Source organism: Symphalangus syndactylus, chromosome 13 (genome assembly GCF_028878055.3).
Source record: "Symphalangus syndactylus isolate Jambi chromosome 13, NHGRI_mSymSyn1-v2.1_pri, whole genome shotgun sequence".
In the NCBI taxonomy this organism is placed as follows: Eukaryota; Metazoa; Chordata; class Mammalia; order Primates; family Hylobatidae; genus Symphalangus; species Symphalangus syndactylus.
The window spans coordinates 115,864,538-115,888,902 of record NC_072435.2 but is presented as its reverse complement, the minus strand read 5'-3'; the positions used below and the strand labels follow the sequence as shown (position 1 = coordinate 115,888,902).

The following is a 24,365-nucleotide window of genomic DNA, read 5'->3' as shown; positions in this document are numbered from 1 at the left end:
CAGCTACTCAGGAGGCTGAGGCAGGAGAATGGCGTGAACCCGGGAGGCGGAGCTTGCAGTGAGCCGAGATGGCGCCACTGCGCTCCCGCCTGGGCGACAGAGCGACACTCGTCTCAAAAAAAAAAGAGAGACCATTCTGTTTCTAAGCATGTGCAATTATGTCTCAGCTCCACGTCATACCTTTTAGTTTGCTGAGCTCGCCAGGTGGCAGAAGGAACCGGGACTCTGAATCCGCAGCTCCAGCTCCAGCCCAGCAGGTGGCAGCAGCTCAGAGCAAGCTCCTCCAACGCGAGGCAGCGCCTTCCTTCGCGACCCTACTTAAAGGCGGCTTTCTATTGGCTGGAGTGGCAGCGATATTATCCAATGGTTGCCTGTATTCGTTCAGCTTTGTCGGACGGGCGATGGCGCCAGCCAATAGACAGGAGCGCTAACCGCGGTTTCTGATTGGCTACTTTTTTCGCATATAAAATGCTCGCGCGGGCGCGAGGCCCTTCTTTCGCCAGGCGTCCTCGTGGAAGGTTCGTACGCGAGTCAGATGGGCGCCAGGGGCCGGTAGCGGGAAGCATGGAGGGGTCTTTGGGGGCCTTTGGGAACATGGAGTCTTATCCTGTCCCGCCTGGGGCCTCGGTGGCGGCTTACACGCCCCGAGATGACGGCGGCCGCCCTAGGCGGGGCCGGCGGCCGCCCGCGCGTGTCCTGCTCCTCGTAGGCCCGGGACCGGGGGATGGGTGTCGGGGTGACCAGGCCTGAGCTCCCTATCTCTCCTCAGTGACATCGTCTTTAAACCCTGCGTGGCAATCCCTGACGCACCGCCGTGATGCCCAGGGAAGACAGGGCGACCTGGAAGTCCAACTACTTCCTTAAGATCATCGTAAGTGCAGGGTGGGTCGCCTCTGCTCTTCATGTTGCCCCAACGCAAATAGGGACCAGTCAGCTGCTGTGTGTTGAGGGTCTACTCAGTACCGGCTACTGAATTAGGCCATTTTTGGGAAAATCCTGTTTAGTTAACAGTTTCCTGAGATAGGTCCCTTCTGTTGCAGAAAAACAGGCTCAGGCAAGTTAAGTGGCTCCTAAGATGACAGCATTCATATCCAGGTCTGTCTGGCTTCCAGAAGAGCGCGCGTTATACTTTTTTTTATTTTTATTTTTTTATTTATTTTTATTTTTTTTATTGTTTTTTTTAACGGAGTCTCGCTTTGTTGTCCAGGCTGGAGTGCAGTGGCTTGATCTTGGCTCACTGCAACCCCCGCTTCCCAGGTTCAAGCGATTCTCCTGCTTCAGCCTCCCGAGTAGCTGGGACTACAGGGGCGCGCCACCACACCCAGCTAATTTTTGTATTTTCAGTAGAGACAGGGATTCACCCTGTTGGCCAGGATGGTCTCGAGCTCTTGACTTCATGATCCACTTGCCTTGGCCTCCCTAAGTGCTAGGATTACAGGCGTGAGCCACCGCGCCCGGCCGCACATTACACCTTTACTCCATTTTTGAGAAGGTCTGAGGCCAGGAATGACTCATTGTAAGGAAGCAAGTTGTTGCATATTTAGGACCTGTCAGCCAAGAAACTTGTGTCCAATGACTTTTGGATGGCCTTTGAGGTGGGTCTTCCTTGCCCAGAAATGCTGACTGTACTGTGCTTAAGCAATTAGGCAGCATTGTAGAGCATAGCTTGTATTACATTTTCCCACACTTAGAAGGTTTTCAGACACAAAACCCAAAAGAATTGTGTAACAATCCAGATAAACACGCCTAAATTGTTTTTACAAATAATAATGTTGCTATATTTGCTTAACGTTGTGCTTTTAATGCTGTGAATCTAGCCCTCCTCTTGACCAGCTTATCTGGAACATTGCTTTTTTATCCTGTTAACCATTTTAGTGAATCAGAAACATGCCTCATAATTGGGAAAAATTAAAAACTAAGTAAAAAAGAAAAAACTCCTTGATTGAATGTAGAAACCTAATTTTCAGCATTCATACCCAGCTAGCCAATCACCCAGTTTGGCAGTGTTAACAACGTAGCTCCCAATCTCCCTCTGACTTCAAAAGCTTAGAAGAAAGGGAGTGAGATGGAAACAAATTGTGGGGCTCAGTTTCTCCTGGCATTTTTTCCCTCTTTCTTCCTGTTAAACTTGGCTCCTCTGGCTTGTTTTTTGTAGCAACTATTGGATGATTATCCGAAATGTTTCATCGTGGGAGCAGACAATGTGGGCTCCAAGCAGATGCAGCAGATCCGGATGTCCCTTCGCGGGAAGGCCGTGGTGCTGATGGGCAAGAACACCATGATGCGCAAGGCCATCCGAGGGCACCTGGAAAACAACCCAGCTCTGGAGAAGTCAGTTCCCCTGGCAGTTTTGTCCTTTCTCCCCAGTGCCCGTCTCCCTCTTCCTGGAGAATGGTGCTGAAAAGTGATTGTCTCCTATAAACTTCTCTTCGCAGACTGCTGCCTCATATCCGGGGGAATGTGGGCTTTGTGTTCACCAAGGAGGACCTCACTGAGATCAGGGACATGTTGCTGGCCAATAAGGTAAGGGGACAGTTGGGTTGGCTAAAGAGACTTTGTAGTTGCTCCTTAAAGCAAAATGGACCGTTCTCAGGTTGTATGAGTGGAGAGGTTTTTCTCACTGTTTGTTGTCTTTGTCAGGTGCCAGCTGCTGCCCGTGCTGGTGCCATTGCCCCATGTGAAGTCACTGTGCCAGCCCAGAACACTGGTCTTGGGCCCGAGAAGACTTCCTTTTTCCAGGCTTTAGGTATCACCACTAAAATCTCCAGGGGCACCATTGAAATCCTGGTGAGTGGACCTGGTTTGCCTGTGCTAGCCAGGCAAATGGGGAGCTGCTTTTAGTGGCCATGGATCTGCTGGTTGTCCAACAGGTGTTTACTGCCCCACTATTATCTTCTTCAGAGTGATGTGCAGCTGATCAAGACTGGAGACAAAGTGGGAGCCAGCGAAGCCACGCTGCTGAACATGCTCAACATCTCCCCCTTCTCCTTTGGGCTGGTCATCCAGCAGGTGTTCGACAATGGCAGCATCTACAACCCTGAAGTGCTTGACATCACAGAGGAAACTCTGCATTCTCGCTTCTTGGAGGTACACGCTCGCAGCCTTGCCCCCTCTTACACTGATGGTTGAGAGCATGACAAGGTTCAGACTGAGTCCCTGTAACCAAGGACTGTGTTTTCATCTGTCTACCTACCTCATCTGTAAAATGTCAATAACAACATAAGATTGTTGAAGGGTTTTTTTTGAGATGGAGTCTCGCTCTGTTGCCCAGGCTGGAGTGCAGTGGTGCAAACTCCCGGCTCACTGCAAGCTCCACCTTCTCCTCCTGGGTTCACACCAGCTCTTCTGCCTCAGCCTCCCGAGTAGCTGGGACTACAGGCGCCCGCCACTACGCCCGGCTAATTTTTTGTATTTTTAGTAGAGATGGCGTTTCACCGTGTTAGCCAGGATGGTCTCGATTTCCTGACCTCGTGATCCGCCCGCCTCGGCCCCCCAAAGTGCTGGGATGACAGGCATGAGCCACCGCACCTGGCCAAAGGATTTAATGAATTAATGGATGTACAGTGCTGGGCTTGTAGGAGGGGCTGTTATTCTAGGGCCTGCATTGAGACTGTCAAATTTTGCCATCAAAATGCCTTTTAAGAGGCGGAGGTTGCAGTGAGCCGACATGGTGCCACTGCACTCCAGCCTGAGTGACAGAGTGAGACTGTCTCACGAAAAAAATGCCCTTTAAATAATAATAGGGATAGAAAATGTCATTTCTTGGACAAACGAAAAATTGAAATTAATGTATATAGTTAGTTACTCTTAGGTAGCTTCATTTACTTGTTGAAAGTTTGACTAGTGAATGAAATTCACATCTGGAAATAGTTGAACATTTTTCGTTCATGGAACTAAATGGCTATGTTAGTCGTTTATGCTTTTTGTTTTTTTTTTGTTTTGTTTTGTTGAGACAGTCTGGCTCTGTCCCCCAGGCTGGAGTGCAGTGGCACCATCTCGGCTCACTGCAGGCTCCGTCTCCTGGGTTCACGCCATTCTCCTGCCTCAGCCTCCCGAGTAGCTGGGACTACAGGCGCCCGCCACCATGCCCTGCTAATTTTTTTTTTTTTTTTTTTTTTTTTATTTTTAGTAGAGACAGGGTTTCACTATGTTGGCCAGGATGGTCTCGAACTCCTGACTTCGTGATCCGCCCACCTCGGCCTCCCAAAGTGCTAGGATTACAGGCTTGAGCCACCACGCCCGGCCTCGTTTATGCTTTTCACTGTGGTAGTGGCTTTGGAAGTAAATGCCATCAGTCATGGTATACAGAACACCTGGGTTTGGAATAAGGGCAAAATTTATTTGTTGGGTCTGAATTGCTCTGCCAGGAGCATTTGGTATGAGATGAAATGGCCTCTTTTGAGACTGAGCTGCCAACCTGGCAATTATTGTCTGCCAAGGGTTCTCTTTATTCAGCTTTAGTTGGACTTACTTTCCTGTAGGGAATCTCACGTAAAATGAAATCTTCCCTCCCCCAGGGTGTCCGCAATGTTGCCAGTGTCTGTCTGCAGATTGGCTACCCAACTGTTGCATCAGTGCCCCATTCTATCATCAACGGGTACAAACGAGTCCTGGCCTTGTCTGTGGAGACGGATTACACCTTCCCACTTGCTGAAAAGGTAAAAGGATCCCACCAGCACCACAGTGGGTCTGACTGTTACAAATTAGCAGGGTGATGTGGCCTTCTACCTTAGTGCTTTTATAGTTGTATTTTATATAGCAGATAATTTTGTGAGAGGATATTTGAGAGGTTGGGAGTCAGGGAAGGCGTTTCTCACTTGAGAAATGACGAGAGACCCAAAGGGGCAAGAGCTGGGCCTTAGGAACCTCGCCTCACTAGGCCATACCCAAGCTGTCCTGCTTGGGCTGCTTCTGACAGGAAAGGCTTCACACGGACTTTGATATTGTTGGTCCTTAAACTCTACCAAGGCAGGAGGGTGGTGGGTAATAGAGGAGTGTGGATGACCATTTTGACCACTTCTCCCTCCCTTCAGGTCAAGGCCTTCTTGGCTGATCCATCTGCCTTTGTGGCTGCTGCCCCTGTGGCTGCTGCCACCACAGCTGCTCCTGCTGCTGCTGCAGCCCCAGCTAAGGTTGAAGCCAAGGAAGAGTCGGAGGAGTCGGACGAGGATATGGGATTTGGTCTCTTTGACTAATCAGCAAAAAGAAACCAACTTAGCCAGCTTTATTTGCAAAACAAGGAAATAAAGGCTTACTTCTTTAAAAAGTCTGGACTCTTAATTTTGTAATTTTTTTTCCTTTTTGACACAGGGTCTGGCTGTTGCCCAGGCTGGAGTGCGGTGGTGTAATCGTAACTGACTGCACCCTTGAACTCCTGAAATCAAGGGATCCTCCTATCTCAGCCTCCCAAGTAGCTGGGACTACAGGCACACACCATGACACTTAGCTACTAATTTTTAAATTTTTTTTTGTAGAGATGTTGCACAAGCTGGTCTCAAATTCCTGGCCTCAAGGAATCCTCCTGCCTCAGCCTCCCAAAGTACTAGGATTACAGGCTTGAGCCACTGTGTGCCTGGCCCTTAATTTTGAGGTTTATAGTCCCATATGCTAGAAACCAAAGCCATGGTAAAACCAGAGCTTTGTATTTAGGTGTTGATGTTTGGGTATCTAAACGAAGCTACCGATCAAACATCCTATACAGTTTTCTAGACACAGTTGTAACTGTATTACACTAGCATTACTGTTTCTATGGCCACTGCATACTTGGAGTAGGTTTAGTGTCAGCTGAGACACAGCACCTGGTGGATGCTGGGGCCGGTTCCCTAGAGCAAAGTTTTTCAAACTGGGTGGTGCTCCAAGTCATTAGTAGGTGGTAACCAATTTATATTTTTGAGACAGTCTCAAATATATTTGAGACTGGGGTGCAGTGGCTTGGTCTTGGCTCACTGCAATCTCTGCCTCCTGGGTTCAAGCGATTCTCCTGCCTCAGCCTCCCAAGTAGCTGGAATTACAGGTGGCTGCCACCACACCTGGCTAATTTTTTTTGTTGTTGAGACAGTCTTGCCCTGTCACCAAGACTGGAGTGCAATAGCATGGTCTCAGCTCACCGCAATCTCCGCCTCCCGGGTTCAAGCGGTTCTCCCACCTCAGCCTCCCGAGTAGTTGGGACTACAGGCGTGTGCCACCACTCAGCTAATTTTTGTATTTTTAGTAGAGACGGGGTTTCACTATGTTAGCCAGGCTGGTCTCGAGCTTCTGACCTCGTGATTTGCCCGCCCTGGCCTCCCAAAGTGCTGGGATTACAAGGGTGAGCCACCGCACCCGGCCTTTTTGTTTTTTTTTTTTTTTTCTGGTATTTTTAGTAGAGACGAGATTTCGTCAAGTTGACCAGGCTGGTCTGGAAATCCTGACATCAGGTTGATCTACCCACCTCAGCCTCCCAAAGTGCTGGGGTTACAGGCGTGAGCCACCATGCTTGGCCCCAGTATTTAAAGAGAAAGCAGCATCTGCTGAGAATAGGTGTTTTGTTGTGATTCCTGTATTTCACTTAGAGATCTGTTTGCTGGAACGTGATATATTCATTTTAACTAGGTCTGTGTCAAAGGTTTGAAAGCCACTGCTAACAGGGCCGACAACTAAGCTGTGGAGACCCTATTCCCTAAATTGCAGCCACTTCTGCACGTAGCCTCTTGCCCTGTGGCCTTCAAAGCTCCCAACCTGGGGCATCCAGCATTTCCCCAGGGCAGGGGCCTCCTTCAGTTCTGAACCTTCCCTGACCTCTGTATCCACCCACGTTTGCTAACCCTGTACAAGTCATCCGCCAACTGAACTACAAACTGAGAACAAAAGACTAGTTCACCGACTCTATTACCTAGTTTTTAGTTCCTGCTATCTAGGAAGCAACACTTGTTTTTCTAAAGAACTTAGTCATCACTCTGGAAAGGCCCACGTAGGGCTGGCCCTGCGGGCTGGAAGTGGGTCAGGGGCTGCAACGCGGGCTCATAGCGTTACACCGCGGCCTCACCACGTTACAAGCACTAGTCTCCCACGAGGCGCCCGGGGCTGAAGAGCGGGCCCTGGGGAGGAGGCCTTGTGGCTCGGACGCGGGCCAACTTTAAGCCCGTGATCCGGCTGCCCGGGCTGCAGCGGCCGCCGTCCCGCCCGGGGGCGCCAAGCCCGGGGCCCTGCCCCAGCTGGCTCCCGGCCTCGCCCTGCCGCGTGGGCCCCGCTGTGACCCGGAAGCGCTCCGGAAGCGGTTCCGGAGTCAGCCCCGGCAGGATGGCGGCGGACACGCAGGTTAGGCGGGCGGCTGCGGCGCCAACGCGGCGAGGGACTGGGTGCGGACGGTGGCCGTCGGGCGGGGCCCCTCTCCCTCCTCGGCTTAGGGGCGCTGGGGGTGGTGGCTGTGGAGGGCGTAGTCTCGGGGCCGTTTCAGGTTGGACTCTCACGGCTGCGGGCTTGGCCCGGCCCGGGCGGCGCAGGCAGACCGCGGGCTCGAGGAGTCCGGGGCTCCCGCCTCGACTTCGGCAGCTGGAGCTCGGTGGGGCCTTTGCCCGACCCCAGAGTCGCAAAAGTTCACTTTACCGAGCCTCTACTTGTTTTCTCCAAAGCCCTCCGGCTGTGAGCCCCGGGCCAACGCCAAGTCTTCCTTAAACTTTGTATTCAGCAAATGTTATTTGAGCACCTACTATGAACAGGGACTTTGAGTGTAGTCTTTGAATTCATACAGATCTGGGCTTGAGTTCCTGCTCGTCGATTTCTGTGACATGCCAAACAAGTGACTTAACCCCGCCAAGTCTGCCTTTTCATCTATAAAATGAGGTTAAAACAATACTTACCTTAAAAGGTTGTTGTGAAGGTTCAGTGAGATAAAATAAGGCCTTGATATATGTTGGTTGTTATTAGATCCAGGGTTAGTGAAAAGAACTGTCCTGTCCAGGAAGAGTCTTGTCACCCTTGAGTGTTACCTGTGGGTACCTTGTAGTTCAGGAAAGACCTGGGAAAACCTTTTCCTCCACCCAGTTGTTACGTTTTAAGGTGAAAAGACTTTGTCATGAGGCAGGGGAAGAACAGGTGTCTAAAGGACAGCTGGGCTGATTTAGGGTCTCCAGGGTGATGGGATTGATTTTTATGTGTAGGCCCAGAAAATGACCACTTAAGCATTCAGAAAGACATTTATTGAGACTTTCCTATGCAGGTGGCTGATGTTCAAGTTATGTTGTACTGAATCCTAGAAAGAAAAGCTTAGTATGAGAGGGTTAGGGGAACACATGCTGAATGTTTAACATTGATACTCACTTGAGGGAAAAATCTTCTCTAGAGCTGCAATGTCCAGTATGGCAGCCACATGGCTACTTAAGTTTGTTAAAATTAAATTAAATAAAAAAATTCATTGTTTGGCTGGGCGTGGTGGCTCACCCTGTAATCCCAGCACTTTGGGAGGCCAAGGCTGGTGGATCACTTGAGGTCAGGAGTTTGAGACTAGCCTGACCAACGTGGCAAAACGCCGTCTCTACTAAAATTGCAAAAAATTAACCGGGTATGGTGGCATGTCTGTAATTCCAGCTACTCAGGAGGCTGAGGCATGAGAATCGCTTGAACCTGGGAGGCAGAGGTTGCAGTGAGCCCAGATTGCGCCACTGCGCTCCAGCCTGAGCAACAAGAGCGGGACTCTGTCTCAAAAAAAAAAAAAAAAAATTAGTTCTTCACTTGTACCAGCCACATTTCAGTGCACAGTTAGCCACATGTAGCCAGTGGCTACTGTATTGGGTGGTGCAGGAGAATATTTTTGTATTTTATAATTTTTGTATTTTTAGCAGAGATGGAGTTTCTCCATGTTGGCCAGGCTGGTCTTGAACTCCTGACCTCAGGTGATCCTCCTGCCTTGGCCTCCCAAAGTGCTGGGATTACAGGCATGAGCCACTGCGCCCAGCCTGAAATTATTTTTTATTATTTTATTTTATTTTTTGAGACGGAGTTTCTCTCTTGTTGCCCAGGCTGGAGTGCAATGGTGCAATGTGAACTCACTGCAACCTCTGCCTCCCAGGTTCAAGCAATTCTCCTGCCTCAGCTTCCGGAGTAGCTGGGATTACAGACATGCGCCACCATGCCTGGCTAATTTTTGTAGTTTTTGTAGAGACAGGGTTTCACCATGTTGGGTGGGCTGGTCTCGAACTTCTGACCTCAAGCAATCTGCCTGCCTCGGCCTCCCAAAGTGCTGGGATTACAGGCATGAACCACTGTGCCCGGCCTTGTCTTCAGTATTCTTTTTTTTTTTTTTTTTTCGAGACAGTCTCGCTCTGTCGCCCAGGCTAGAGTGCAGTGGCACAATCTGGGCTCACTACAACCTCTGCCTCCCGGGTTCAAGCAATTCTTCTGCCTCAGCCTACCGAGTAGCTGGGATTACAGGCACCCGCCACCACGCCCAGCTAATTTTTTTTTGTATTTTTAGTAGAGACGGGGTTTCACCATGTTGGCCAGGATGGTCTGGATCTCCTGACCTTGTGATCCGCCCGCCTTGGCCTCCCAAAGTGCTGGGATTACAGGCATGAGCCACCGCGCCCAGCCTTGTCTTCAGTATTCTAAAGGAAAATGATTTCAACCTAGAATTCTGTATTTGGCCAGAACATTTTCATACGTGCAAGGAGTTTATAAAATGGAGGATGTGCTTCACACAAACACGAGAAAGTACATGTTCAGGGTGATAAACTTGTGCCCCAGCTGTAGAGGATCACATGCCTAATTGGGGCAGGTCAGAAAACTCTGGGAGAGATTTCCTTAGAAAGGTGGAATGATCTCCCTTAATGTACTGAGATTTAGACAAATGGCAAAAAATTTGGGGTTTAATTATTTATAAGAACAGATAAAACAAGTCAAACTGAAGTGAGGTAGGAAAGGGTAATTATTAACACCAGGGGCTTAAAAAAGCTGGGAAGAATCAGAGTTTATTAAATGGGTGTTGAATGCCCTTTACGTATAATATAATAACTGACTATTGACCTAGCCTGTATTATGAAACTGGGGACTTCCACTGGGGAAATGGGGAGGGTGTGCGATGGGGTCAGAGCTGGAAAGGGAGCTGTGGTGGAAAGGTAGCAAAACTGAAAAATCAAGAAGCACATGCAAGTTACCTCCGTATTTAGAGATACTTAGATATGTGGAGGTAACTACCCAAATATACACCAGATCAACCTAAGGGTTGCCCATGGAGAGTGAGGGCAAGGGACTGGTTTTTATGGCAGACTTCTTAGAACTCTTTGGTTTTGACTCTGTGTGCATCTATGACTAAAAATAAAAGACATTTTAAAGTTAAAACTACATCATTTATGTAGAAGACAGTTTTGGACATCAGTTTCTTTTATTCATTGCCAATAGAATTATGGCAGGGATTTAAGCACGAACAACTCAGCATTATTTTATTTCTGTGTGTATGCTTGACTCTTACACTACTGATAAGGCCTGCCTGTGAAATACCCTCAAAAGAAAAAGATGATAACCCCACTGTGTTAAGTTACATGAGCCTTATCATGCCCTGCTCTACGGCTTATGAATCCACAACCTGTCCACTTGGTAGCTTGTAGAATATTGCTCAAGAGCAGATTTTCAGGGATGTTTGCAAACTGCCCCCCCTCACTGGGTCTTATGCTTACGTCCCTATGCGGGGGACTGCAGCTGTGGTAACTCGATGGCTGTTGAAAGCTTAAGATTTGTTAGCATCAGTTTATCGACCTGTTTGGTTTCAAGGTTAGTTTCAAAAACGCAGGTGCTGTGGCTCTCGACTCCACTCTGAGCAGTGACTTCCTCTCTTGGAGATGGTTTCTTCATCGCCTTTAAAATGGGGATACTGATGCTTCCCTTGCAGGCTTATTGGTAGTAGTAGCCAACTTCTTGCTTGGGATGAGAGTAGATGCCCCTTACACACAATCTCATTTAAACTCCATAACAGTCAGATGAGGTAGCTGCTATTGTCTGCATCTTATAGATGAAAAAATTGAAGACTGGGGGAGTGACATTATTTGACTAAGTTTCCACAGCTAGTAAAAGGCAGAGCTGGGATCCAATCTCCTGACCTTTCTCCTTTTAGCCAGTGTGCTTATCCTCTGCCAGTGAGTTGCCAGGATGCTGACATTCCCCTTATGGGGAGGTTAAAGTGAGATAATGTAAAGGGAACATACTTGGTACGTACTAGGCCCTTGCTAGATTTTGGGTAGTTCTGAAGGGATATTTTCTTTTCAGAGGTCTTTGCCTTTCCTCTTATTGCCCAAGTTTAAATAAGGTATATTGACTTGTTGACTAGTTGAATTAAAGCAGTACATCTCAAGTGGGAGTGATTTTGCCTCCCAGGAGACATTTGACAGTGTCACAACTGGGGCGGGTGGGGGAGGTGGGCTGCTACTGACATCGAGTGGGTAGAGACCTGGAATGCTGCTAAAAACACGGCCCCCACAACCAGAATTACCTGGCCCTAAATGTCACGAGTGGGGAGGCTGAGAAACCCCAGGGGAGAGATCCCCAAATTCTACACCCACCCGTCAACACACACACTCATTGTTTTATAGTCTGACTAGTAAATTTTTCTCTGTTGCTTGGCCTTCACAGGTTTCCGAGACACTAAAGCGTTTTGCAGGGAAGGTGACAACAGCCAGTGTAAAGGAACGGAGAGAAATCCTCAGTGAACTTGGGAAGTGTGTTGCTGGAAAAGGTATTTATTTTTCATACACATACCCTGGAGAATATTCATTGTTTTTCTTTTTTTTTTTTTTTTTTTTTTTTTTTTTTTGAGACGGAGTCTCGCTCTGTCACCCAGGCTGGAGTGCAGTGGCGCAGTCTCGGCTCACTGCAAGCTCCGCCTCCCGGGTTCACGCCATTCTCCTGTCTCAGCCTCTCCGAGTAGCTGGGACTACAGGCGCCCGCCACCACGCCCGGCTAATTTTTTTTTTTGTATTTTTAGTAGAGACGGGGTTTCACCGTGGTCTCGATCTCCTGACCTTGTGATCCGCCCGCCTCGGCCTCCCAAAGTGCTGGGATTACAAGCGTGAGCCACCGCGCCCGGCCTTTTTTTTCTTTTTTTTATATATGCTATTATTTTTCCGTGATTACAAACACAACTGAATATCAAATGCACAAATTAAGAATTATACGGGAAAAAAAAAAATCAGATACGTTCATATATATATCACCTTTTCAAGGCTATTTCTATCCAGAATAACTTTGGTTTGCCAGGGCCGATAGAAAGAAGTCATAAAATCGCCTTTAGTCAAATTTGTGTGTTTGCTTTTTTCTATAATTCCAATACCTTCACCATCAACGACTTGAGATAGCTGCCAAGGTGTTATATAATCAGTGTCAGTGTCTTCATTCATTCTACAACGAAGGCTGTCACTTCACACTTGGAAGGTTGCACAGCGGCCAGGCAGAGGCACTCCTCACTTACCAAACGGGGTTGCGGCCAGGCAGAGGCACTCCTCACTTACCAAACGGGGTTGCGGCCAGGCAGAGGCGCTCCTCATTTCCCAGACGGGGTGGCGGCCGGGCAGAGGCGCTCCTCACATCCCAGACGGGGCGGCCGGGCAGAGGCGCTCCTCACATCCCAGACGGGGCGGCCGGGCAGAGGCGCTCCTCACTTCCCAGACGGGGTGGCGGCCGGGCAGAGGCGCTCCTCACTTCCCAGACGGAGTGGCTGGGCGGAGGCGCTCCTCACATCCCAGACGGGGCGGCCGGGCAGAGGTGCTCCTCACATCCCAGACAGAGCGGCTGGGCAGAGGCGCTCCTCACATCCCAGATGGGGTGGTTGGGCAGAGGCGCTCCTCACTTCCCAGACGGGGCGGCCGGGCAGAGGCACTCCTCACATCCCAGACGATGGGCGCCAGGCAGAGACACTCCTCACTTCCTAGACAGGGTGGCGGCCGGGCAGAGGCTGTAATCTTAGCACTTTGGGAGGCCAAGGCAGTCGGCTGGGAGGTGGAGGTTGTAGCGAGCTGAGATCACGCCACTGCACTCCAGCCTGGGCAACATTGAGTGAGCGAGACTCCATCTGTAATCCCAGCACTTCGGGAGGCCAAGGCGGGCAGATCAGTCGAGGTCAGGAGTTGGAGACCAGCCTGGCCAACACAGCGAAACCCCGTCTCCACCAAAAATACAAAAACCAGCCAGGCGTGGTGGTGTGCGCCTGCAATCCCAGGTATTCGGCAGGCCGAGGCAGGAGAATCATGGGAGCCCGAGGCAGGGAGGTTGCAGTGAGCTGAGATTATGCCGCTGCACTCCAGCCTGGGCAACAGAGGGAGACCGTCTCAAGAAAGAAAGAAAGGAAGGGAGGGAGGGAAGCTTTTTTTTTTTTTTTTTTTGAGACAGAGTCTATCACTGTTGCCCTGGCTGAAGTGCAATGGCACGATCTCAGCTCACTGCAACCTCCACCTCCTGGGTTGAAGTGATTTGCCTGCCCTCAGCCTCCCGAGTAGCTGGGATTACAGGTGCCCACACCATGCCTGGCTAATTTTTGTATTTTTAGTAGAGATAGGGTTTCACCATGTTGGCCAGGCTGGCCTCAAGCGACAATGTTCCATATCGGAAATAAATTGTGTTTTTCTTTTTTTTTTTTTCTTCTTTTTGAGACAGAGTCTCACGACATCGCCCAGGCTGGAGTGCAGTGGCACGCTGCCGGCTCACTACAACCTCTGCCTCACTGGTTCAGGTGATTCTCATGCCTCAGCCTCCCCAGTAGCCGGGATTACAGGTGTGCGCCACCACACCCAGCTAATTTTCGTGTTTTTAGTAGAGATGGGGTTTCACCATATTGGCCAGGGTGGTCCTGAACTCTTGACCTCAAGTGATCCGCCTGCCTCGGCCTCTCAAAGTGCCGGGGTTACAGGCACGAGCCACTGGGCCCAGCTGAAATTGTCTTTCTTTAGAACCATGGCCTTGGCCAGGCGCGGTGGCTCATGCCTGTAATCCCAGCACTTTGGGAGGCTGAGGCCAGCAGATCACAAGGTCAGGAGTTCAAGACCATCCTGGCCAACATGGTGAAACCCCGTCTCTACTAAAAAAAAAAGCACAAAAATTAGCCAGGTGTGGTGGTGTGCGCCTGTAATCCCAGCTACTCAGGAGGCTGAGGCAGGAGAACTGCTTGAACCTGGGAGGTGGAGGTTGCAGTGAGCCGAGATTGTGCCACTGCACTCCAGCCTGGGCAACAGAGCGAGACTCCGTCTCAAAAAAAAGAACCCGGGTGCGGTGGCTCACGCCTGTAATCGCAACACTTTGGGAGGCCGAGGCGGGTGGATCACGAAGTCAGGAGTTCGAGACCAGCCTGACCAACATGGTGAAACCCTGTCTCTACTGAAAACACAAAAATTAGCTGGGCGTGGTGACGTGCGCCTGTTATCCTAGCTACTCAGGAGGCTGAGGCAGGAGAATCGCTTCAACCTGGGAGGCAGTGGAGGTTGCAGTGAGCTGAGATCGTGCTACTGCACTCTAGCCTAGGCGACAGAGCAAGACTCTGTCTCAAATAAAAAAGGAACCATGGCCTTTTTCCCCCCTCCCTGCACAACTTCTGCCTTTACTTTATTTCCTTGCTATAGTGTGAATTGAAACAGTTAAAACTTTTGGGTTAGTGGAGAGTTTATCCATTCAGGTGTGAAAGCTATTTACACTTTTAACCATTTTGATTAGAAATATTTTAAAAAGATAGCTAAAACCTTTCTCAAGTAGTATACAGAGTACAAAAACTTTTTTTTTTTTTTTTTTGAGACAGAGTCTCGCTTTGTTGCCCAGGCTGGAGTGCAGTGGCGTGATCTCAGCTCACTGCAAGCTCCGCCTCCTGGGTTCATGCCATTCTTCTGCGTCAGCCTGCGGAGTAACTGGGACTACAGGTGTGTGCCACCACCCCTGGCTAATTTTTTGTATTTTTAGTAGAGACAGGGTTTCACCGTGTTAGCCCGGATGGTCTTGATCTCCTGACCTTGTGATCCACCCGCCCCAGCCTCCCAAAGTGCTGGGATTACAGGTGTGAGCCACCGTGCCTGGCCAGAAACATTTTTTTTATGACTTGGGATATCATTTTTCCCAATCTGTGTTCCATGGAAGTCAGCAACATGGTAGTAGGTGATTGGCCAATAAAGGATTCCAAGATCAAATAAGTTGGGAGAGGTTTTTTTTGTTTTTTTTTTTTTGTTTTTTTTTTTTATGAGACAGAGTCTCCCTCCGTCACCCAGGCTGGAGTGCTGTGGCGCGACCTCGGCTCACTGCAATGTCCGCCTCCTGGGTTCAAGTGATTCTCCTGCCTCAACCTCCCAAGTAGCTGGGATTACAGGCACCTGCCACCACGCCCAGCTAATATTTGTATTTTTAGTAGAGATGGGGTTTCACCACGTTGGCCAGTCTGGTCTTGAACTCCTGATCTCAGGTTATCCACCCACCTCGGCCTCCCAAAGTGCTGGGATTACAGGCGTCAGCCACCACACCCAGCCTAGAGGTCATGTTTTTGATGTCCTCTTGGAATATTCGCAACAAGGTGTTTTCACTTTATTAAGCTTCCTTGGATTCAGTGTTTTCTTTGAACCTCTTTTTTGCTGAAAATCTGTTCAGGGTCTGGGGAACACATTTTGGGAAATGCTGAGCATATCTGATTATCCTGATCTGCACCATAACCAAGGGATAGCTCTATGACTTATTAGAGTAAGACCATTTTGCCTTCACTCAATAAATTCTAGTTTTTTTTTTTTTTTTTTTTTTTTTTTTTTTTTTTTTTTTTCATTTCTTTTGGTATGTTTGTTTTTACTGTATAGCTTTGGCTCTCAAAGTGTGGTCCCTGGACAGGCAGCATCAGCATCATCTTGGAACTTGTTAGAGATAAAAATTCTCAGCTCCATTGGAGCAACTCAAATCAGAAATCCTGGAGGTGCTGTAGCCCCAGCTACTTGGGAGGTTGAGAGGTGGGAGGATCGCTTGAGCCCGGGAAGTTGAGGCTGCAGTGGTCCATGATTGTGCTACTGCTTTCCAGCCTGGGTGACAGAGTGAGACCCTGTGTCCAAAAAAAAAAAAAAAAGGTTGGGCACAGAACCCAGCATTTGTGTTTTGACAAGTCCTTTAGGTGATTCCTATGTTTACTAAAGTTTGAAAACCATTTCCATGGTTGGGCTCGGTGGCTCACACCTGTAATCCCAGCACTTTAGAAGGCCGAGGAGGATGGATCACCTGAGGTCAGGAGTTCAAGACCAGCCTGGCCAACATGGTGAAACCCCGTCTCAACTAAAAATACAAAAAAATTAACTGGGCGTGGTGGTGGGCATCTGTAATCCCAGCTACTTTGGGAGGCTGAGGCAGAAGAATCTCTTGAATCTGGGAGGCGGAGGTTGCAGTGAGCTGATATTGCGCCGTTGCACTCCAGCCTGGGCGACAAGAACGAAACTCTGCCTCAAAAAAAAAAAGAAAATCATGGCCATATAGATTGGGTCCCCCTTTCTGTCCACTTTTACTTCCTATTTCTACCACTTCACCCAACTTCTCATTTGCTGCTTCTGACCTACTTATGCCTAGTAATATACCCAAGCTTGTAAACTTGCTATTTATGAGCATCTCAGAGATTCTCTTGTGTGTTAATGCTTCAGTGTATGAGTTTTATGGCATCCTCAAAGGTTTTTCTGGTCACTTTCCCAGCAGAGCCCTCTAGTGAGAAAAGGCAGCCGTGTGATACCGATCTTTCCAGTCACAGGCCTCTAGTGCAGCAGTCAGTGATGAAGGGCTCAGATGGGCTGTGCCACTTGCAGGCCGTGTGACCTGCTTCAAGTTACTTCACCTCTCTGAGCCTGTTTCTTTGCTTTGAACATGGAGATAGCAGTAGTACTTCCCTGATAGGTCGGAGTAAATGTAACGCATTGTCTGGCTATGGTAAGCTCACAGTGTATGTTAGCTGTTATTGTCATTGTCTTAGCCACAACCTGTTTCTGGCTCCAGTTATTCTTTTCCCCAGTTACTGAAATAGCCCCAAATCACATGGACCAATGCAGTGGTCAGGGCCCTGGGGAAACTGCGTCCCTGTACCTCATTCATTTCTCTCCCATCATTCAGGTGCCTGAAGTGTGAGGAATGGTATGGGCCTCCTGCTCTCAGGTTCTTCCTACACCCAGTATAAGTCTGTCTTACACTGCACGTTAAATTTCCTCCTCCTCAGAAGCTCCTTCCTTTTGTTTGCATGCTTCACTGTGTGATGCAGCACTTGTCACAGGTTGGCTTTCCAACATTATTGAGCACTCTTTTTTTTTTTTGAGATGGAGTCTCGCTCCGTCTCCTGGGCTGGAGTGCAGTGGCGCCATCTCTGCTCACTGCAACCTCCACTTTCTGGGTTCAAGCGATTCTCCTTGCAGCTTCAATCTCCCAGGCTTAGGTGATCCTCCCACCTCAGCCTCCTGAGTAACTGGGATTACAGACACGTGCCACCATGCCCAGGTAATTTTTGTATTTTTTGGAGACGGGGTTTCGCCGTGTTGGCCAGGCTGGTGTCGAACTCCTGACCTCAAGTTATCCTCCCACCTTGGCCTCCCAAAGTGCTGGGATTACAGGTGTGAGTCACTGCGCCCAGCCATATTCAGCACTCTTGTTCAACCAAGAGTTGAACTCTTTCTTTTTTTTTTCTTTTTCTTTTTTTTTTTTTTTTTTTTTTTTGGAGACGGAGTCTCGCTCTGTCACCCAGGCTGGAGTGCAGTGGCGCAGTCTCGGCTCACTGCAAGCTCCGCCTCCCGGGTTCACGCCATTCTCCTGTCTCAGCCTCTCCGAGTAGCTGGGACTACAGGCGCCCGCCACCACGCCCGGCTAATTTTTTTTTTTGTATTTTTAGTAGAGACGGGGTTTCACCATGGTCTCGATCTCCTGACCTTGTGATCCGCCCGCCTCGGCCTCCCAAAGTGCTGGGATTACAAGCGTGAGCCACCGCGCCCGGCCGAGTTGAACTCTTTCTGCCCAGAGTTAGAGTGTATCTGTTTCACTCCAGAGTTAGGGTGTATCTGTTTCACTCTGACTGACTGGCTTTGTTTCCCATTACTTGGTTTCTTCATTTAAAAATGGGCTTAATCCGGGTGCGGTGGCTCACGCCTGTAATCCTAGCACTTTGGGAGGCTGAGGCAGGTGGATCACAAGGTCACGAGTTTGAGACCAGCATGGCCAACATGGTGAAACCCCGTCTCTACTAAAAATACAAAAATTAACTGGGCGTGGTGGCACACACCTTTAGTCCCAGCTACTCGGGTGGCTGAGGCAGGAGAATCACTTGAACCTGGGAGGCAGAGGTTGCAGTAAGCAGAGATCGCACTACTGCACTCCATCCGGGGCGATAGAGTGAGACTCCGTCTGAAAAATAAAAAGGGGGGGGGCCTTAATAACAGTGCCCACTTTATATGGATTAAGTGAGTTACTGTGTATGAATGATCTAGAGCAGGGTCTGGTGTGTTGTAAGCACCAAGAGCTAGGGTGTTATTAGTCCTCCTCTTTTCTTCCTCATGTGTTCTGAATAGGTATTATGCCTTCTTAACCCTGCACTCCACATGTATCTCCCTCTCTTTCCATTTTTCCAGAGCCTACTAATCTGTCAGGCCAAGCTTATGTGTCCTTCAGACTTTCAGAGACACTCCAGTTATAGATGTTCTTACCTTTTCTGGTCCCTCATAGTACTTCAACATTGTACTGTTTTTTAAACTGTTTATTAGAATGTATGTGAAGAAAGGTACGCCTCCTAATGGAACAGCTCACTGAATCATCACATGGTAAACACCAGTATAACCAGCACCCAGATCAAGAAGTAGAATCATTTCAGCACTCCTGAACCTCCTCTTGATGGCATGTGAGGTTTCGAGGCCACTTGTATTTTCTTAGTTTCGTTCATTTAGCAAATGTCTACCCAAAACTTTTCTGTACCAGGCATTTTCCTAGAGTCTCGTTTTGTTGTTGCTTTTTCCTCTTGGGGAGGAAAGTCTTAAATATATGGGGAGTGTCCAGTGGGCTGAGATCATGTCTGGCAGAATACCTGACTCCAGCGGCTTACCAAGTCATGTTTATTGACTGTGGTCTGTGTAATCTTTGGTTTCAGATCTGCCAGAGGGAGCAGTGAAGGGGCTCTGCAAATTGTTCTGCTTGACTCTGCATCGATATAGGTGAGTCCCAGCCAAAGGCCCCATATCTGGAGCACTTTGTACAGAGAGGGGATTTAGGGTAGTGGTTAGAGCCCAGGTTAGAGCCAGACTGCCTGGTGCCAAATCTGGGCTGTGTCACATCCTAGCTGTTAGATCCTGGGCAAGTCACTTAACCTCTCTGTGCCTCAGTTTCCTTGTCTGCAGAATGGGGATGATGCCATTCTCTATCTCATGGGTGGTTGTTAGTAAGCGTGAGGTGCCTGGAACAGTTGCCTGCTGTGCCATAGTGGTCAGTGTGTTTATGCTGCCATTAGTCATGTGTGTTAAATCGTCTGGCCTACTTTGAGACCCTTATAACTGCTCCATAAGTGTAGGTGCTGCCCTTATACACTCAATGGCTTATTTACCCTTAGGAGATACTTTTAGAACTCTAGGAGGAGGTGAGTTTATCTAGTTATTTCCTAATCCCTCCTCTGTGATCCACTGGAATATGGTGTGATCAGTTTCTCCTGAGAAAGACCAGTGTATGGCCTGAGCAGCCTTGCCTCTGCCTCTGCCTGAGATCTGCATGTTCACCTTTCCCTTTGCCTCTCCCCCTAGAGATGCAGCCTCCCGCAGGGCCTTGCAGGCAGCCATCCAGCAGTTGGCTGAGGCCCAGCCAGAAGCCACTGCTAAGAACCTTCTACAGTCTCTGCAGTCTTCCGGTATAGGCTCCAAAGCAGGTGTTCCCAGGTAAGAGGTAAAAGTTGTGGCCCCCTGAGAATTGGTACAGTCCTGCTCAGGAGAAGCTGATGCAATTGACTGTGCACCAGAGAGAGGAGCCAGGATAGCAAACTTAGTGGAGAAAACCACTTTCCCGAGGAGCAGGGTTGGGAAACAGTGGAAGCAAGTCCATTTTGAGGGGAACAGTTGCCCACCAGGCCCCTAATGGTGGAAGCCGTCTGTTTGTTTTTATAGTTGTGAGTGCCAAGAGATGGGAGTTTGGGCACTGAAGCCTGGACTTCTTGTCCTGAATTGCCACAGATGGTTTGTGGGGAACTGGTTTCAGGTTCTGTTCCATGAGGTCAAGGGAGGGGCCTGCATTACCAGGCGGGGCCTTAGGGACAGTGTTCGTCCTCAAGGTGGAGGCTGCTGCTCTGAACTCACCCCCAACTCTGCTCTGCAGTAAGAGCAGTGGCTCTGCCGCCTTGCTGGCCTTGACCTGGACCTGCCTCCTGGTGCGCATTGTCTTTCCATCGAGAGCCAAGCGACAAGGAGACATCTGGAACAAACTGGTAGGTTCCCTGTGTCTCTGAAGTAGCAAGGGTCAGCTTTCTGCCAGGAGTTAGGGCATGTTTCAGCACCTTCTTGGTGCCAAGTGCTTTTCTGGGTTCTGGGTGACCAGACACTCTTGAGTTGTCCCGAGGTATGTGGCTTTGATCAATGGCCATGAGTGCAGCATAATCACATTTCTCAGTGTATTAGACATTTTGGAGCTTCTCTGTCAGGCATGGTGCTAGGCACTAGAAATGCAGTAATGGACAACAGAAATGAGGCCCCTGATTTCATGGCATGTGTGGAAACTGTGACAGGCCAGAGTTGGGAAGACAGCCAAAAAGCAAGTAGACTAGAAAATATCATAGTGTAAATCTTCTTGGTTTTTTTCTGGCTAATCATTCCATTCTCTGTGTTTGATTTCAGTGTTGAACTGGTGAATGGAATGGATTTCTTGTCTTGGTTTTGGTTCTTAAATTCCCTCTTTCCATTCTCTACCTGCTCCTTCCACATTCTCTTCTTTTTCTTTCCACGTTTGCTCACCAGGTTGGGAGGTGAGCAGAGCAGACATGTGCCTGGGTAGGCTTAGTGTAGGTCATGAGGAGTTGTTTTTTTTTTTTTGAGACGGAGTCTTGCTCTGTTGCCCAGGCTGGAGTGCAGTGGTGTGGTGCTGGCTCACTGCAACCTCTGCCTTCCAGGCTCAAGCAATTCTGAACCCTCAGCTTCCTGAGTATAACTGGGACTATATGTGCATGCCACCACACCTGGCTAATTTTTGTATTTTTAGTAGAGATGGGGTTTCACCATGTTGGCCAGGCTAGTCTCAAACTCCTGACCTCAGGTGATCCGTCTGTCTCAACCTCCCAACATGCAGGGATTACAGGTATGAGCCATTGTGCCCAGCCTACTTTTTTTTTTTTGAGACGGAGTTTTACTCTTGTTGCGTAGGCTGGAGTGCAATGGCGTGATCTCAGCTCACCACAACCTCCACCTCCCGGATTCAAGCTATTCTCCTGCCTCAGTCTCCGAAGTGGCTGGGATTACAGGCATGTGCCACCATGCCCGGCTAGTTTTGTATTTTTAGTAGAGATGGGGTTTCTCCATGTTGGTCAGGCTAGTCTCGAACTCCCGACCTCAGGTGATCCGCCTGTCTTGGCCTCCCAAAGTGCTGGGATTACAGGCATGAGCCACCGCGCCTGTGGTGCCCAGCCTACTTTTAAAAAAATATATTTAAATTTTTTTTTTTTTTTTTTTTTTAACACACCATGATTCTGCAGACTTCTTTTTTTTTGAGACAAAGATCTTGCTCTGTCACCCAGGCTGGAGCACAGTGGCATGATCTCAGCTCACTGCAGCCGTGACCTCCTGGGCTCAAGCGATCCTTCTGTTGCAGCCTCCTGAGTAGCTGGGACTACAGGCATGCTGGTGTATGCCTGGCTAATTTTTGTATTTTTTTAGAGATGCGGTTTTCTTTCGTTGCCTAGGTTGGTCTCGAACTCCTGGGCTCAAGAGAACCACCTGCTTCGGTCTTCCGAAGTGCTGGGTTTATAGGCGTGAGTCACCACGCCCAGCCAGTAATCCTTTCTGTATCACAGTATATATAGGGAGTCCTCTGCTGTTTACAGTTTTTTATTGTTACTAACAGTGCTGCAGAAAATAACCTTGTACATATGCCATTTTGTATACATGCAAATGGAATTTATCAGTATTGCTTTCCATAAGCGTATCTGCTTTCTTTCTTTCTTTCTTTTTTTTTTTTTTTGAGACGGAGTCTCGCTCTGTTGCCCAGGCTGGAGTGCAGTGGCACAATCTCAGCTGAGTGCAAGCTCCGCCTCCCGGGTTCATGCCATTCTCCTGCCTAAGCCTCCCGAGTAGCTGGGACTACAGGCGCCTGCCACCATGCCCAACTAATTTTTTTGTATTTTTAGTAGAGACAGGGTTTCACCATGTTAGCCAGGATGGTCTCAATCTCCTGACCTCGTGATCCGCCCGCCTCGGCCTCCCAAAGTGCTGGGATTACAGGCGTGAGCCACCGTGCCTGGCCACAAGTGTATCTGTTTTCTGAGGGTGACAGTTCACATGACTCACTAGTGACCTTGGGCATTTATGGCACGTAAAGCCTCTGAGATTTTTTTTTCTTTTTTTTTTTTTTTTTGAGACAGAGTCTTTCTCTGTCATCAGGCTGGAGTGCAGTGGCACTATCTCGGCTCACTGCAAACTCCACCTCCCGGGTTCAAGTGATTTTCCTCCTGAGTAGGTGGGACTACATGCGCCTGCCACCACGTCCGGCTAATTTTTGTATTTTTAGTAGCGACAGGGTTTCACCGTGTTGGCCAGGATGGTCTCGATCTCTTGACATTGTGATCTGCCTGCCTCAGCCTCCCAAAGTGTTGGGATTACAGGCGTGAACCATCGCACCTGGCCTTTTTTTTTTGAGATGGAGTTTCGTTCTTGTTGCCCAGGCTGGAGTGCAAAGGCGTGATCTCGGCTCACCGCAACCTCTGCCTCCTGGGTTCAAGTGATTCTCCTGCCTCAGCCTCCCGAGTAGCTTGGATTACAGGCATGCGCCACCATGCCCAGGTAATTTTGTATTTTTAGTAGAGATGAGGTTTCTCCATGTTGGTCAGACTGGTCTCGAACTCCCGACCTCAGGTGATCTGCCTGCCTCGGCCTCCCAAAGTGCTGGGATTACAGGTGTGAGCCACTAGGCCCGGCAGCCTCTGAGATTTTTTTAGTCGACGACCTATTATGTATGTTAATCTGGGTTGGACGGTGTGAGCTGCATGCAGTTCGAATCCCCATATCAAGATGCACTTCTGTATTCACAGTGCTCAGCATAGAGCCTGCCATGCAGTCAGTGGTCAGTAAGTATTTGTGGAATTAATGAAGGACAGGTCAAGGCAGATAAGAAGTAAATGAAACAGGACCCTTATTCTTTTCCTGCATGGCACTGAAACCTCACTGAAATTGTATATTCATTTGTGTATTTATTTGTTTAATATCTCTTTTTTCCTCTGAATTCTAAGGTACATGAAAGCAGGGACTGCCTGGGCGCAGTGGCTCACGCCTGTAATCCCAGCACTTTGGGAGGCTGAGGCGGGTGGATCACGAGGTCAGGATATCGAGACCATCCTGGCTAACACGGTGAAACCTCGTCTCTACTAAAAATACAAAAAATTAGGTGGGCGTGGTGGCGGAAACCTGTAGTCCCAGCTACTTGGGAGGCTGAGGCAGGAGAACGGCGTGAACCCGTGAGGCAGAGCTTGCAGTGAGCTGAGATCGCACCACTGCACTCCATCCTGGGCGACAAAGCAAGACTCTGTCTCAAAAAAAAATAAAAAATAAAAATAAAAATTAGCTGGGCATGGTGGCACGCACCTGTAGTCCCAGCTACTTGGGAGGCTGAGGCGGGAGAATCACTTGAACCTGGGAGGTGGAGGTTGCAGTGAGCCGAGATTGTGCCACTGCACTCCAGCCTGGCGACAGAGCGAGACTTCGTCTTAAAAAAAAAAAAAAAGCAGGGACCATGTCTGTCTTCCTCCCCTTGTGCCTTCATTGTCTGACTCATAATAGGTGATCACCAAATATTTATTAAATGAGCACTAGAGGGAACAGTGTCATTAAAGGACAGAACTAAATGTGTGGGGTGGAGGGAAGAGGATCTGGCTGGAGTTGAGTGGGAGAAGCTGAGTGGACACGAAGCCAGGATTTGGAGGGGCTGATGGAGGTCTTTGCAGGTTGTGAGGGCCATGGGGCCCTTCATCTCGTGTCCCATCTTGACCTGAGTCTTTCCTGGTCCTGGCAGGTGGAAGTGCAGTGCCTGCTCTTGCTGGAGGTGCTGGGTGGCTCCCACAAGCATGCCGTGGATGGTGCTGTGAAGAAACTCACGAAGCTGTGGAAAGAGGTGACAGGACTGCAGGGGCTGGTGGGCATTGCTTCTTCCATGCCACTCCCCCACTGCCATCTTATACACCTGCCTGGCACTTTCCTCTTCAG

The 24,365-nt window shown here is 49.1% G+C and overlaps 3 protein-coding genes across 3 annotated transcripts in view; 2 read left to right on the top strand and 1 right to left on the bottom strand.

Annotated features, from left to right (window-relative positions):
* Positions 1 to 468: 468 nt before the first annotated feature.
* RPLP0 (ribosomal protein lateral stalk subunit P0) lies at positions 469 to 5,266 on the top strand. Its single transcript, XM_055237620.2, has 8 exons — positions 469 to 518; positions 770 to 871; positions 2,156 to 2,331; positions 2,436 to 2,523; positions 2,641 to 2,787; positions 2,902 to 3,087; positions 4,518 to 4,658; positions 5,034 to 5,266. The coding sequence occupies exons 2-8, from the start codon at positions 818 to 820 to the stop codon at positions 5,193 to 5,195; spliced, it is 954 nt and encodes a 317-aa protein (XP_055093595.1). The 5' UTR covers positions 469 to 518; positions 770 to 817; the 3' UTR covers positions 5,196 to 5,266.
* A 1,748-nt stretch (positions 5,267 to 7,014) lies between these two features.
* The window catches only part of GCN1 (GCN1 activator of EIF2AK4), a 69,070-nt gene continuing 51,719 nt past the window's right edge, over positions 7,015 to 24,365 (top strand). Inside the window, exons 1-6 of the mRNA XM_055236055.2 lie at positions 7,015 to 7,296; positions 11,599 to 11,701; positions 19,073 to 19,136; positions 19,716 to 19,847; positions 20,281 to 20,389; positions 24,175 to 24,273. Coding sequence (XP_055092030.1) covers positions 7,279 to 7,296; positions 11,599 to 11,701; positions 19,073 to 19,136; positions 19,716 to 19,847; positions 20,281 to 20,389; positions 24,175 to 24,273 — 525 coding nt within the window. The 5' untranslated portion in view covers positions 7,015 to 7,278. The remainder of the gene's footprint in view (positions 7,297 to 11,598; positions 11,702 to 19,072; positions 19,137 to 19,715; positions 19,848 to 20,280; positions 20,390 to 24,174; positions 24,274 to 24,365) is intronic.
* LOC134732090 (prostaglandin reductase 2-like) lies at positions 12,154 to 18,652 on the bottom strand. The gene is made up of 2 exons (XM_063614827.1): positions 18,636 to 18,652; positions 12,154 to 12,381 (listed from the first exon to the last, which is right to left on the bottom strand). The coding sequence occupies exons 1-2, from the start codon at positions 18,650 to 18,652 to the stop codon at positions 12,165 to 12,167; spliced, it is 234 nt and encodes a 77-aa protein (XP_063470897.1). The 3' UTR covers positions 12,154 to 12,164.

Coding starts and splice junctions, on each gene's coding strand:
- RPLP0 (XM_055237620.2), top strand. CDS start 818: ATGCCCAGGGAAGACAGGGCGACCTGGAAGTCCAACTACTTCCTTAAG. Junction 2,332..2,435: donor AACAACCCAGCTCTGGAGAA/GTCAGTTCCCCT, acceptor TTCTCTTCGCAG/ACTGCTGCCTCATATCCGGG. Junction 3,088..4,517: donor TGCATTCTCGCTTCTTGGAG/GTACACGCTCGC, acceptor TCCCTCCCCCAG/GGTGTCCGCAATGTTGCCAG.